General features: G+C 43.1%; 1 protein-coding gene across 1 annotated transcript in view; it reads right to left on the bottom strand.

Annotated features, from left to right (window-relative positions):
- NCF2 (neutrophil cytosolic factor 2) overlaps positions 1-14,237 on the bottom strand; it is a 45,809-nt gene that overhangs the window by 24,424 nt on the left and 7,148 nt on the right. The window contains exons 3-5 of the mRNA XM_075832159.1: positions 7,797-7,905; positions 5,472-5,609; positions 2,911-3,018 (exon numbers count right to left, since the gene is read on the bottom strand). Coding sequence (XP_075688274.1) covers positions 2,911-3,018; positions 5,472-5,609; positions 7,797-7,905 — 355 coding nt within the window. The remainder of the gene's footprint in view (positions 1-2,910; positions 3,019-5,471; positions 5,610-7,796; positions 7,906-14,237) is intronic.

Genomic DNA, 14,237 nt, shown 5'->3' with positions numbered 1-14,237 from the left:
GAAAGGTAAACAGAGGATTTGGAACTATGTATCAGAAAAACAGAGCACTGTCCCCCTATCGAGAAATTTGGACCTATTTTGCTTAAATAATATTAAATTCTGGGTAACATTTTCTGCCCTGTACCACCTACATTAACACCTTCACCATCCCAAACCAACAAAAATATTACTTCTAGGTTTCTATTAACGTATCATTCCCTCTAGACCCCCATGGATAATGGATCACATTAAAGGAGTTTTCTTATAATCATATTTATCACCTATCCACCGAGCACCCTATTCCTCCTCACTATGTGACTGCAGTAAAGAAGAGCTTTAATGTAGCGGCGGTTGAGCATGCACCCTGACGCTCCATTCAACGTCTATGGGGCTGATGGAAACAGCCGAATACATCTGTCAGTCTCAAAGACTGAATACAGTAGCACTGCGCATGCTTGACCACCACTCCAGTCAAAGTTCTCCTCACTGCGGTTGTACAGCGAGGAAAAACGGAGGGCTCAGGACCTCCGTTGTAGTGATCATTGGTGGTCCCAGCCAACAGACATTTGGATTGGTGATAAATGTTGATTGTGGGAAAACCTCTTTAACCTCTTCATCACCCACCAGAAATACTGGATATTACCTACTAAACCACTTAGATCACCAGGATTACCAGCCAATGCAAAAATGTGTGATGAAGTACATGGAGAATTTTGGCTAAGTGAGTTTAATTGGAGGGTGTTTTGTGGTCTCCATCACTGCACTTGAAGACCCTTCTTCAAAATCCTACTTTTGCTGCTGAGAGAGCCTCAGTATTGTTATTATCTGAGAATAAACTCTCATGCAAATAACCGCATTTATGTAAAGTGCCTTGAAGTTTAATATTCCCAATGCATTGCAAATGCTGGCTATAGCAAACTCCACCGGCCCATCGTGACAGCTGCGAGATTGCCAGCTACAGTAATGACACTTGCATTCTGCTGACGGCTGCTATAGAACACGTGTGGGGAAGCTGCAATCCCACAAAGCCTTGCAGGTTATTACTGAATCACTTCTGCTTATAAAGGGGGCAATAATTACAATATCAGGTCATTTCTATTCATATAATCCTCTAATATAATCTTTATGAGCTTCAAACGATAAGATGCACTTTTAGTTATTCAGCAGGTAATATATTTTATTTATTTTTTATTTTATTTAATATTTAATATTTATATAGATTTGAATGAACTCAAAGAGTACCTATCAATTTTTTTTACCCTAAATATGTCCAAAATTATGTGTAGATTAATTTCATAATCTATATTTATACAGGTCAGAGCTCTGTTTTTCCAAATAATCTGCTTCCCATCACACAGAAAGTGTTGAATGCTAAAATTATGGTCACCTCCAGGGGGAATTTAGGAACTTATTGAAAGAGTTTGTCTCACAACGACAAAACCCCTGTCAATATCTCCTATTAGGGTATATAGACGTCATAATTCCTCGCCCGGAATCCCTTTCTCTGAGTTCTGTAAGACCGCCTCATGCACTGGTGGACCCCTTACATCCATTCATTACATAAACCACCATTCATTCGAATGACCGACATGTAATGCTGCATTTCCCCTGCAGCGACCAGACCCACGGTGACAGCAGATCATCCTGCTTCTTTTAATAGAGGGGTTTTATTTGTCAAACAACCCTTTGAAGTCAAATTTATTATTGAGCATGATGGGAGTTGTCTTCAGTATGCTCCCCCTAGAGGTGACTACAGGCAACGAGAATGTTAATACCTTAAGGCTATGTATACCTTTAAAATAGTTGTTGTTTTTTTTGTTTGTTTTTTTAATAAAAATGTCTATCAGTGTGATTGGTGCAACTTTCAAATTACTTTTTATTAAAAAATATTTTTACATTTTGAGATACAGCTGCTTAGTATCCTGTATAGAAAACAGCTGTTTCGTGGCTAAGACCTGAATCCGTCAGGTCTGCAGGACTGACGGGTTGAGTGAAAGCGGGTTCTGCATGTCTCTGACACACAGGATTCACCTGTAATTGATCACATCTAGGTTATGAACTTAGATGTGATAGATAGCAGCTCGATACTGCGTGTCGGATTCAGGTCTTAGCGAACGATACAGCTGTTTTCTATACAGGATACAAAGCAGCTGTATCTCAAAAAGTTACATTTTTTTTAATAAAAAGTATTTTGAAAAGAGCACCAATCACACTAATAGACATTTTTTTGTAAAAAAAAAAACGCAAAACTATTTCAAAGGTGTACATAGCCTTTAAAGAGGCTCTGTCACCACATTATTCGTGCCCAATCTCCTAAATAATCTGATTCGCGCTGTAATGTAGATAACAACAGTGGTTTTTATTTTGAAAAACTATCATTTTTTAGCAAGTTATGAGCAATTTTAGATTTATGCTAATTAGTTTCTTAAAGACCAACTGGGCGTGTTTTTACTTTTGACCAAGTGGGTGTTGTAAAGAAGTGTATGAGGCTGACCAATCAGTGACCAATCAGCGTCATACTCTTCTCATTGTTCCAACCCAGCATGATCCACAGCACAGTGTGATTGTGCAGTGAAAGAAGCTGGGCTGGAACAATGGGAAGTGTATGACACTGATTGGTCAGCCTCATACACTTCTTTACAACACCCACTTGGTCAAAAGTAAAAACACGCCCAGTTGGCCTTTAAGAAACTAATTAGCATAAGTCTAAAATTGCTCATAACTTGCTCAAAAATGATAGTTTTTCAAAATAAAAACCACTGCTGTTATCTACATTCCAGCGCCGATCAGATTATGTAGGAGATAGGGCACTTATAATCTGGTGACAGAGCCTCTTTAAGTATTAACATACTAGATAATGCGCTTATTCACTGCCCTGTTCTCTGCCATTTATTCTACAATTCATGCTAGTGTGCAGCTTTCTGAACATACCGTTGCTTTACCCAGGTAGTCTTTCTTCTCTAGTTGTTCCACAAGTCTTTCATTAGGATGAAATAACCTTCCTTTTGGCATCTCTATAGGGGGGAAGTCCTTTTGTTTCTAAAGATGTGGGTATATAATGATTAACATTACAGCAAGGAACTGTTCATTGTACGCAATAATTCTCACCGTCACATTGTGCCTATGAAAAGAACAGTCGTAAGATATTTCAGCATCAAATATATTATCCAAAAGATTGTAAAAAACAGAAATTGAAAATAGTATTTATTCAGGGATATCGTCATGTCATCTTATAAGCTCACAGGAGCGGGGGAGGGTATCATTTGGGAAAGTTTCTCTTTTGTTCAGAACATTTGAGTGTGAGATAATTAACAGGCCGCTCAAAGTGCTGGAGGTAAAAATAGCTGTCCGCCCACGTATAAAAATGCTAAAACCATTGGCTGCTGCCATCTGAAAGCTCAGCGCACTCTACAGAACAGAACATTCAGTGGCACTACAGTTTATGGAATATTCTTCAACTTATTCTATTTTTTGCTGTTCTGAAAAACATTTAACTCTAGAGAATTCAGGAAAAACATAAGAGCAGCAATTTTTTTAATGTCCTTCCTATTTAATAATTTTAAAAAATCAACCAAAAAAAACATTAATTATCAGATTTGTGTACAAAAATATATTAAGCAAATTAATAAATATAAATTGTTGCCTTTTAAGTGCGTTCATTCTGATAATGTAGCAGCCACGGGCATACATACGCATTGAGGCAGCCAGCATGGCTGCCATGGGGTCCTTGGAGTTGGATGGTCAGAACCTGTGCAGGACTCCTTTTTCCAGAGGAATTGCATAGTTTGCAGAGAAACGGGTAGGCAATTGGCCTAAGGGTCATGGAAAGGGTGTGGAGGGGAAAATAATCAGCAGGCTTTTCTGCCCTGGGTGGCAAATGGCATTATATCCAGTAGTCCATTTTGAGCTTTGCTATGAGGCCCCCTCTGTTCTATGTGAACAACTGTTGGCAGGGTAGACAAGGTCATTCACAATCTCTGCGGCTTCTCTGCCATTCCATTCACAGAATATTGACTGCTGTAAACGGCAATTTGCTGATGGACTCACAGGGATACCGTCTGTATAATCGCAACTGACTTGACATGGTAGCACTTATGTTAATATGATTTTATGGAGTTGTTACTTATGCAATTCCCAAACATATTAAAGTAACAATTTGTGGTCTTACATAGCCTTGTGAAACTATTACTAAACATATATTGCTTTATCATCTTGGCTTCCGTCTGTGGTTTCCAGACATGTCACTATCTGACAGGGTAGATATGGAAACATATAGCTGTGTTGTTCTTTCAATGCTCTGCTGGAATTTTTTCAGAAGGCTTTTTGCCGTTTTTTTTATACATTTAAGTAGGTTTGCCATCAAGTTGAATGCTATATGGAAGCTTATTCACCAAGAAGCATAAAATGAAAGAGGGGGTGCAGAGATAGAAGTCACACAGGGCCCTGGTCTCTGATGGGGCCCGAAGGCCTTTCTGCTACATAAGAAGACACCATTATTATGAGTGGCACAAGGTAGATGGGGGCTGTTATAGATATGATTAAATGCCATCCATTCAAATGAATGGCCAACCATCTGATAGGTGGCCAGGCTTAGTCTGTCCAGACTCTCTGCTTTGGATAACCGAAGGGGGTCCGGAGCAGGTGACACCCTTCATATCCATATACACTGATAGTGCACATTGAAAGTGGTGGTAACCAAATCATATCTTCCCATTATATAATTGTGATTGACCCTCTGTCTGGTTTACATTGTGCACCTCTGACCTGTCTGATGCATTCATGCACAGACTAAAGAAATCTCATGGTCTAAAAATGCAAAAAAAATACTTGAAAAGGTGTTTTCCGAGTTATTTAAAAAGTTGGCCAATGTAGCTGCAGCCAATCACTGGTCTCAGTGGGTACACGGCACAGGAGCGCTGAGACCATTGATTGGCTGCAGCGATCATGTGTGTAGACGGGCACGTCATCGCTGCAGCTATGTAAAAACACAGCGGCAGGAAGGAATGGAGCGGCGGCCCTGGACCCCTGGGGATCCGTGATTTGAGCAAAGGCTCTTTTTTTTTTTTTTGCATCGCTCCTACCGTTTCCAATTTTTGAAGCCACTTCAATTAGATGACAAAAATGTATAATTAGAAAATAGGAAAACAGTTGAAGGCTGTAAATAAGTAGATAACTAAACCACATAGTAATAAATGCGGACTACAACAATAGGAAATACGGGGTTACCTAGTCACAAGGGGTAGAAAACAAAACCTTGTATGATCCTGTATAATCATAACTACTATTTCCTTACAATTGCAGTTCATTTATTTGTTGCACTGGAAGTGCCACTGACAAGGTGACTGCCCCCCTGGAAGCAAGAGCCCAATGTAATACCCAATGTCTCACCATCCATCTGGCAAATCTAGAAATTATGGTTGATGAAAAATATCCACACAAACATTCATAGAAGAATTGCACAAGATTCTGCAACAAGTCTCACTCAGGCTCACCAGGATTTCCTGCATTGCCTTCTCTATCTTGGTGGCGTGGCGCGGCTCTGCCTTCTGACTGAGGGCGAGGATGAGGCTTTCTTCTGCTTTTGCCCAATTCCCCACTTTTGCATTTGCAAGTGCAATATTATAAAGGATCTGAAAAGAGTACCAAATGTATAAAAAACAAATGTTAGTCCCGTTTACTTGAATAGGGTCTATAAAAACGATGCACATGCTGCAGAAATAACCTCATTCAGATGTATAGAAGAGATTTTCAGTCACATAAAATTCTGCAACAAATTTGTCGTGTATGAGCATACCCTTAAAGAGGTCAACTGCTTCCATCCATGAGGGATATTCTCATCTCAGACATTTATGGCATATCCACAGGATATGCCATAAATGTCCGATAGACGCAGGTCCCACCTCTGGGACCTGCATCTATCTCTAAAACTGGGACCCCTGACCCCTTGTCGTACCTTCTGTCACTGCCGCTGGGCTCTAGTCCCTTTCCGTAAACTGTCGAGCGTGTTTTGCTACGCTGTTTCCAAAACTATAGAAGTGAATAGGAGTTACGTACACAGCGTGGCACCGCAATCTACACTGTTTCCGTAGCTTCTGAGTTCTGGAAACAACGTTGCTCACTGTGCTACACTGTTTTCGTAACTTTCATTCACTTCTATGAGAGTTCTGTAAACAACGAAGCAAAATGCTAAATTCTGGCCACATCATAAGTCAGTGGCCGGAGCCCATCAATAGCTGCAGAAAGTAGGACAAGGATTGGGGGACTTAATTCTAGAGATAGGTGTGAGTTACAGAGGTGGGATCCGCATGTATCGGACATTTATGGCATATCCTGTGGAGATAGGATACCCCTTTAACCCCTTCCCGACATTTGACGTATCCATACGCCAAAGTCGGGTAGGGGAAATATAGAGCGGGCTCACGGAGTGAACCCGCTCCATACGATGCGGGTGTTGGCTGTTTGTTACAGCCGACACTTCAGAGTAACGAGCGGCATCGCGCTCGAGCATGATCCCGCTCGTTTAACTCGTTAAATGCTGCGGTCAATAGCGACCGCAGCATTTAAATCGTTAGAAAGATGGGGCGACCCCCTCTAACAGCTCACCGCGCACCCGCAACGCAATTGCGCGGGGGGGTGATGGTTGCTATGGCTGCCTGGGGGCCTAATGAAGGCGCCCAGGTCCGCCATCTTTGTGCACCTATTAAGTCCTGCACAGAGGCAGGGCAGGGCTTAATAGATGCCTGTCAGAATCACGATATACTACAATACATTAGTATTGCAGTATATCGTGCAAGCGATCTAGCGATCGCTAGGTTGAAGTCCCCTAGGGGGACTAATAAAAAAAGTAAAAATGAGTTAAATAAAGTTGTTTATTTTGTGTAAAAAAAATTTAAAAAATTAAAAGTTCAAAAAAACCCCCTTTTCCCATTTTCCCCCTAGAGCATAGTAAAAATAAGTATAAATAAATAAACATAATTGATATCACCGCGTCTTAACTATTACAACATATCATTATTTAACCCGCACGGTGAACGCCGTAAAAAAAAAATTGTAAACGCCAGAATCGCTATTTTTTGGTCCCCTAATCTCCCACAAAAAATGAAATAAAAAGTGATCAAACTGTCGCATGTACACCAAAATGGTATCATTAAAAACTACAGCTTGTCCAGCAAAAAATAAGCCCTCATACCACTCTCGGAATTTGGTGACACAAAATTAATTTTATTTTCAACACTTAGGTTTTTACTTGTAAAAGTAGTAAAATATAGAAAAAACTATATATATTTTATATCGTCATAATCGTATTGACCCACAGAATAATGTTAACATGTTGTTTTAATTGCACAGCGAATTCCGTAAAAACGGCGCGCAAAAAAAATGGAGGAATCATTTTTTTTCATTTTCTACCCCACATATATTTTTTTTCCCGTTTCCTAGGACATTATATGGCAAAATATATGGTGCTACGAAAAACTACAACTTGTCCCGCAAAAATTAAGCCCTCGTAGAACTATATTGATGGAAAAATAAAGACGTTTTGGCTTTTGGAAGGTGGGGAGGAAAAAGCGGAAACTAAAATCTGAAAAAGGGCTGCGTCGGGAAGGGGTTAAACAACCTGGCTTCCAGTTCCTCATACAAGTCCTGCATGCTTACACAATGTTACATAGTACTGTTGAAAAAAGACAAGTTTACATAAGCACTGATATTATTGTATTACGGTAGCGACTTCAGTGAGGCTGCAGTAAAGGGGATCTGCAATATTCTAATCCACAACTCATCTCTAAATATATGTTTGTTTCATCCAGATTGTCTCTCACCTCACAACTGTAGAGTTTAAATGTCAGGCCCAGGATCTTGTAGTCAATGATTTGGTTCCCCCTCAGCTCTGTAAAGCAACGAGACCAGTCTTGCAGTGCTTGGCTGAACCTGCACATAAATAAATTGTCATTTGTTAGTTAACATAGGAACTTGGTACAGGGGAAAGTATATAGCACCGTAGTATAGCCGATCATTGAATGGCCGGCACATAACTCTACCTATCCCCCACAGTGGTTGCTGCAGGGGAAATGTATGGCGAGCCAGAGCGTCTTCAGGTATCTGAAGCAGGATCCACGTCGTCTAGCTTGGATATGAAAAGGAGCTGGCTTCATGAAACAACCTCTTTAAAGGCTATGTACACCATTGAATATATATATATATATATATATATATATATATATATATATATATATATATATATATATTATAAAACCGTGTATCAGTGTTTGGTGCAACTTTCTAATCACTTCTTGTTAAAAATTATTTTTACTTTTTTAGATACAGCTGCTTTGTATCCTGGATACACAGCAGCTATATCTTGTGCTGAGACCTGAATCCGTCAGGTCAGCGCAGGGCCGCCATCAGGGGGGTATTAGGGGTAGTGGTGTGAGGGGCCCGGCCAAACCTAATTGAAAGGGGGGCCCGGCAACTGCCGCGACATTCTTTTGGTAGGAAAAAACGGGCCCCTGCAATGGGGCCCGTTTTTTTCACTAAAAGAATGTCGTGAGATGCTGCTGCTGCTGCTGCGGGCCCCCTCCCCTCGTCATGGGGGGCCGTCAAACCGTCCGCCCGCGCGCGCGCACCCGATCGCGCGCCCAAGGAAACTCCCGAGCGCGCACCCACGAACGCCCGCACTGGAGACCGCCCGCGCGCGCACCCGCGATCGGCCGCGCGCGCACCCGCGATCGGCCGCGCGCGCACCCGCGAACGAAGCGCGCGCAGCCGCGGACACACATGGACAAAACTTACCTGGAGCCTGGCTGGAGGTGAAGGACTGGACGTCTGGACCGAAGACCTCGCCTGGAAGACATCGCCGGAAGAGGACTGGAGTGGGAGCAGCTCTTCTGACACAGTGAGTAAATTATCTCAAAGTGCTGTTTATGTATGGCCCTGTTCACACAGTATTTTGCAGGCCAAAAAAAATCTGCCTCAAAATTCCTTAAAGAATTTTGAGGCAGATTTTGACCTGCCCACACTATCTTGCCGCGTTTCTTTGCTGCGTTTTTTGCCCGCGGCGATTGAGGACAGCAGACAAAAAACGCAGCGAAAAATGCATTTTCTGCCTCCCATTGATTTCGATGGGAGGTCAGAGGCGGAACCGCGGCAAGAAAGGACGTGCTGCTTTTTCTTTTTTCCGCGACTGGCTCCCATTGATTTCAGATTAAATCAATGGGAGGCGGTTTTGGAAGTTGTTTGGTGCTGATTCTGACCCAGTGTCCGAGTCAATATCAAGGCCCAAAAACTCTGTGAACTGGGCCTTAATGTTAGGGCTTATTCAGACGAACGTGTAATACATCCGTGCAACGTGCGTGATTTTCACGCGCCTCGCACGGACCTATGTTACTCTATGGGGTCGTGCAGACTGTCAGTGATTTTCACGCAGCGTGTGTCCGTGTGTCCGCTGCGTAAAACTCACGACATGTCCGATATTTGTGCATTGTTCGCGCATCATGCACCCATTGAAGTCAATGGGTGCGTGAAAATCACGCCCAGCACTTCCGCAGCAGTATAAACTATGAATGAAAACAGAAAAGCACCACGTGCTACAAACATACAAACAGAGTGTCATAATGATGGCGGCTGCGGGAAAATCACGCAGCCGCGCATCATACGCTGCTGACACACGGAGCTGTTATGGACCTTTTGCATGCGCAAAACGCCAAGTTTTTTGCGCGTGCAAAAAGCACACGCTTGTGTGAATCCGGCCTTAGGGTAGGAACACACTAGGCATGAACACTGCAGATTTTATGCAACACATTTTATTGTGGAGAATCCGCAGCGTATCACAGTCGCAGCAGAGTGGATGAGGTTTAAACAAATCTCATTCACACGCTGCAAAAATAATGGACCTGCAGTGTGGTTTTTGGCTTTTTAAGCCGCAGCGTGTCAATGTATTCTGTGGAATCGCTGCTCCTCTGTTGCGGAAATGCTGCGGTTCTGCCGCAAAAATCACACATGAGAAAAAAAAAAGGTACTTTTTTAAATTGATTAAGTTTAGACTTGCCCCGGCCGTAGTCCTGGTGACGCGATCCTCTATTCTTAGCGCAGCCCGGCCTCCTGTCATGACGTTTCATACCATGTGACTGCTGCAGCGGTCACATGGTCTACAGCGTCATCCCAGGAGGCGGGGCTACGTTCAGAAGAGAGAGATGCGTCACCTAAACTACGGCCGGGGCAAGTCTAAACTTTTTTTTCCCTACAGGATTCCCGCAGCGGAAACGCCTCCCGAAACCTGCGCCACTATTTGGTGCGGTTTTGCTGGCAGAATTCCCTGCGGCTACCGGGGCGGATAAGCTGTGTAGTTTTACTCAGCATATCCGCCTAGTGTGTCCCTTATGATGTCGCTCCTGGAGCTGCTGCCGGTCTCTAAATAGGCAGTTGGTCCAGTAGAATTTGGAATTATTTTTTTTTGTGAACCAGCTTAAAAAAATACAAAACTTTTGTGTTAGGGCCTGTTCACATCACCGTTCGCTTCCGTTCCGGGGTTCCGTCTGAGGTTTCCGTCGGGTGAACCCCGCAACGGAAAGTGAAAGTGACAGCACAGCTTCCGTTTCAGTCACCATTGATCTCAATGGTGACGGAAATATCGCTAATGGTTTCCGTTCGTCACCATTCCGGCTGGTTTTCGGACGGAATCAATAGCGCAGTCGACTGCGCTAATGGTGATGGAAACGGAAGCTGTGCTATCACTTTCACTTTCCGTTGCGGGGTTCACCCGACAGAAACCTCAGACGGAACCCCGGAGCGGAAGCGAACAGTGATGTGAACAGGCCCTAACACAAAAGTTTTGTATTTTTTTAAGCTGGTTCACAAAAAAAAATAATTCCAAATTCTACTGGACCAACTGCCTATTTAGAGAGCGGCAGCAGCTCCAGGAGCGACATCATAAGGGACACACTAGGCGGATATGCTGAGTAAAACTCCACAGCTTATCCGCCCCGGTAGCCGCAGGGAATTCCGCCAGCAAAACCGCACCAAATAGTGGCGCAGGTTTGGTGAGGCGTGTCCGCTGTGGGAATCCTGCAGGGAAAAAAAGTTTAGACTTACCCCGGCTGTAGTTTAGGTGACGCATCTCTCTCTTCTGAACATAGCCCCGCCTCCTGGGATGACGCTGTAGACCATGTGACTGCTGCAGCGGTCACATGGGATGAAACGTCATGACAGGAGGCGGGGCTGCGCTAAGAATAGAGGATCGCGTCACCAGGACTACGGCCGGGGTAAGTCTAAACTTTTTTATAAATTTAAAAAAGTGCCTTTTTTTTTTTTCTCATGTGTGATTTTTGCGGCAGAACCGCAGCATTTCCGCAACAGAGGAGCAGCGATTCTGCAGAATACATTGACATGCTGCGGCTTAAAAAGCCAAAAAGCCGCAGCATGTAAAAAAAAATTTCAGCGTGCGGATGAGATTTGTTTAAATCTCATCCCCTCTGCTGCGACTGTAATACACTGCGGATTTTCCACAATAAAATATGTTGCATAAAATCCGCAGTGTTCATGCCTAGTGTGTTCCTACCCTAAGGCCGGATTCACACAAGCGTGTGCTTTTTGCGCGCGCAAAAACGTGGCGTTTTGCGGTTGCAAAAGGTCCATAACATCTCCGTGTGTCAGCAGCGTATGATGCGCGGCTGTGTGATTTTCGCGCAGCCGCCATCATTATGACACTCTGTTTGTAGCACGTGGTGCTTTTCTGTTTTCATTCATAGTTTATACGGCTGCGGAAGTGCTGGGCGGGATTTTCACGCACCCATTGACTTCAATGGGTGCGTGATGCGCGAACAATGCACAAATATCGGACATGTCGTGAGTTTTACGCAGCGGACACACGGACTCACGCTGCATGAAAATCACTGACAGTCTGCATGGCCCCATAGAGTAACATAGGACCGCGCGAGGCGCGTGAAAATCACGCGCGTTGCACGGATGTATTACACGTTCGTCTGAATAAGCCCTAACAATAAGGCCCAGTTCACAGAGTTTTTGGGCCTTGATATTGACTCGGACACTGCGTCAGAATCAGCACCAAACAACTTCCAAAACCGCCTCCCATTGATTTAATCTGAAATCAATGGGAGCCAGTCGCGGAAAAAAGAAAAAGCAGCACGTCCTTTCTTGCCGCGGTTCTGCCTCTGACCTGCCATCGAAATCAATGGGAGGCAGAAAATGCATTTTTCGCTGCGTTTTCTGTCTGCTGTCCTCAATCACCGCAGGCAAAAAACGCGGCAAGATAGTGTGGGCAGGTCAAAATCTGCCTCAAAATTCGGTGCGCGGTTCCAGGCGGTCGCCGGAGCGCATGCGCGGGAGTTTGCGGGTGCGCACGATCGGTCGCACGGGCGGCGGTGTTTGACGGCCCCCATGCTACCCAGGGCCGCCATCAGGGGGGGTATTAGGGGTACTGATGTGAGAGGCCTGGCCAAACCTAATTGAAAGGGGGGCCCTGAAATTCCTGATGGCGGCCCTGGGTCAGCGGGACTGACGAGTTCAGGGACAGCGGGTCCTGCATGTCTCTGACACGCAGGATCCACCTGTCAAGTTATGAACTTAGATGTGATCGGTAACAGCTCGATCCTGCGTGTCAGAGATACGCAGTACCTGCTGTCACTGACAGATTCAGGTCTCGGCGCTAGATACAGCTGCTCTGTATACAGGATACAAAGCAGCTGTATCTGAAAAAGTAAAAAGATTTTTTAATAACATGTAATTACAAAGTTGCACCAAACACTGATACACTGTTTAAAAAAAAAATAATAATAATAGTTTTCAATGGTGTACATAGCCTTTAAGGCTTCATGCCACATCTGTATGGTATGGATCCATAATATGGTGTCAATATAAATTTTTGCACCCATATTGTACCTCTGTGTTCCTCAGATTTCATAGGGAGGCACACAGAAGGTTTTTCCCACAGATTATGTATGAAATCTGTGGCATGTTCCATTATATGCCTTATTGCAAAGAAGAGGCACTATAAGGCGACACATGGAGTGCCAACGACAGACCTTTTTTCTAATTTCATACGATGTCTTTTACATGTTCCTTAAATTTGAAGAAATAATCTTATCTTTGCATGTGCCTAAAACTGTGTCAATATTTTTTTGATCTGGATCTGAGCTCATTCCCATATGCAAGACTCTCTGTGCCTGCAAATGGAGCTCTAAAGCCACGTTCACCCTTGGCATTTCCTGCCGTGTCCAGATGTTTGAAGACTGCTTGCCCTCATTTTTTTGTCTGCCGTTTTTCCTCTTTGATTTCAAAATTCTATTCCACATTACTAGTCACCTCAGCTAGACTGGAAATGTATTTGAGGAATCACTAATCCCGAAATGTGATGTAGTGAATATCTCAGTGACACCACTATTACATAATGCCTGCAAGATACAGTATTATAATATGAAGCCCTTAGAAATTCTGGGCTTGGGGTTGTTCACACTGAATCAGTATTTTTCAGTTTATTTGAATAATTTTTTTCCCAAATATGTTGAGAAATCAATTTATCTGTACATGGTTTTAATCTGTAATTTGTTTCTTTGTCGTCATTAGTTTCCATCTTTATTTATTTTGGTCAGTTATTTCGGGGGAGGTGGGGGGGTTTGGTGGTCCAAAATGTATTTTCATCCTGGCGGTTCTGGATCCATTACATGGAGGTAATTTTAACAGTCTCTTTTTTTGTTATAATTGTAATACATTCTCTTGTTAATTTGAATTTGTTGCTAGAAGAAGGTCAATGTGTAAAAACTGATCATAACAGATCAAAAATACTCACAAAAACACATGAAACTGATGAAAATGGATATAATTTTCGTGTGAATATACCCTGGTGTTATGAATGGATTGAGCTAATGATTGAGTTGTGTGAGTGGACGAATAACTTGAAGCTCCTGGGACCCAATAGAAATAGGGTCCCGCACCATGTGCCATTTATAATACTGGAATCTTCTTTGGGCCCCATCAGACTCCAGGCTGCAGCTACTACCTGCTATAGCTATGCCCTTGTGTGTAGGAGATAATGATGTACATTTAGCTTATTTCAGACTTTTTACATGAAAGTAAAGGCTATGTTCACATTTGCGCTAAGAATTAAATTTTTCCGTTCCGTAATAATAGCAGAAAAATGGAATTAAATTCTGTGATGGATCCCGACTTTAAAGGGTCGATCAGATTTCCATCATGGCGTCCGGCATTTTGACAGAAAAAATAGCAATTTTTCACGGAATCTGCAATAA

Source organism: Rhinoderma darwinii, chromosome 7 (assembly GCF_050947455.1).
Source record: "Rhinoderma darwinii isolate aRhiDar2 chromosome 7, aRhiDar2.hap1, whole genome shotgun sequence".
NCBI lineage: Eukaryota > Metazoa > Chordata > Amphibia > Anura > Rhinodermatidae > Rhinoderma > Rhinoderma darwinii.
Note: the sequence above shows the minus strand (reverse complement) of the source record. Positions and strands in the feature narration are given on the sequence as shown.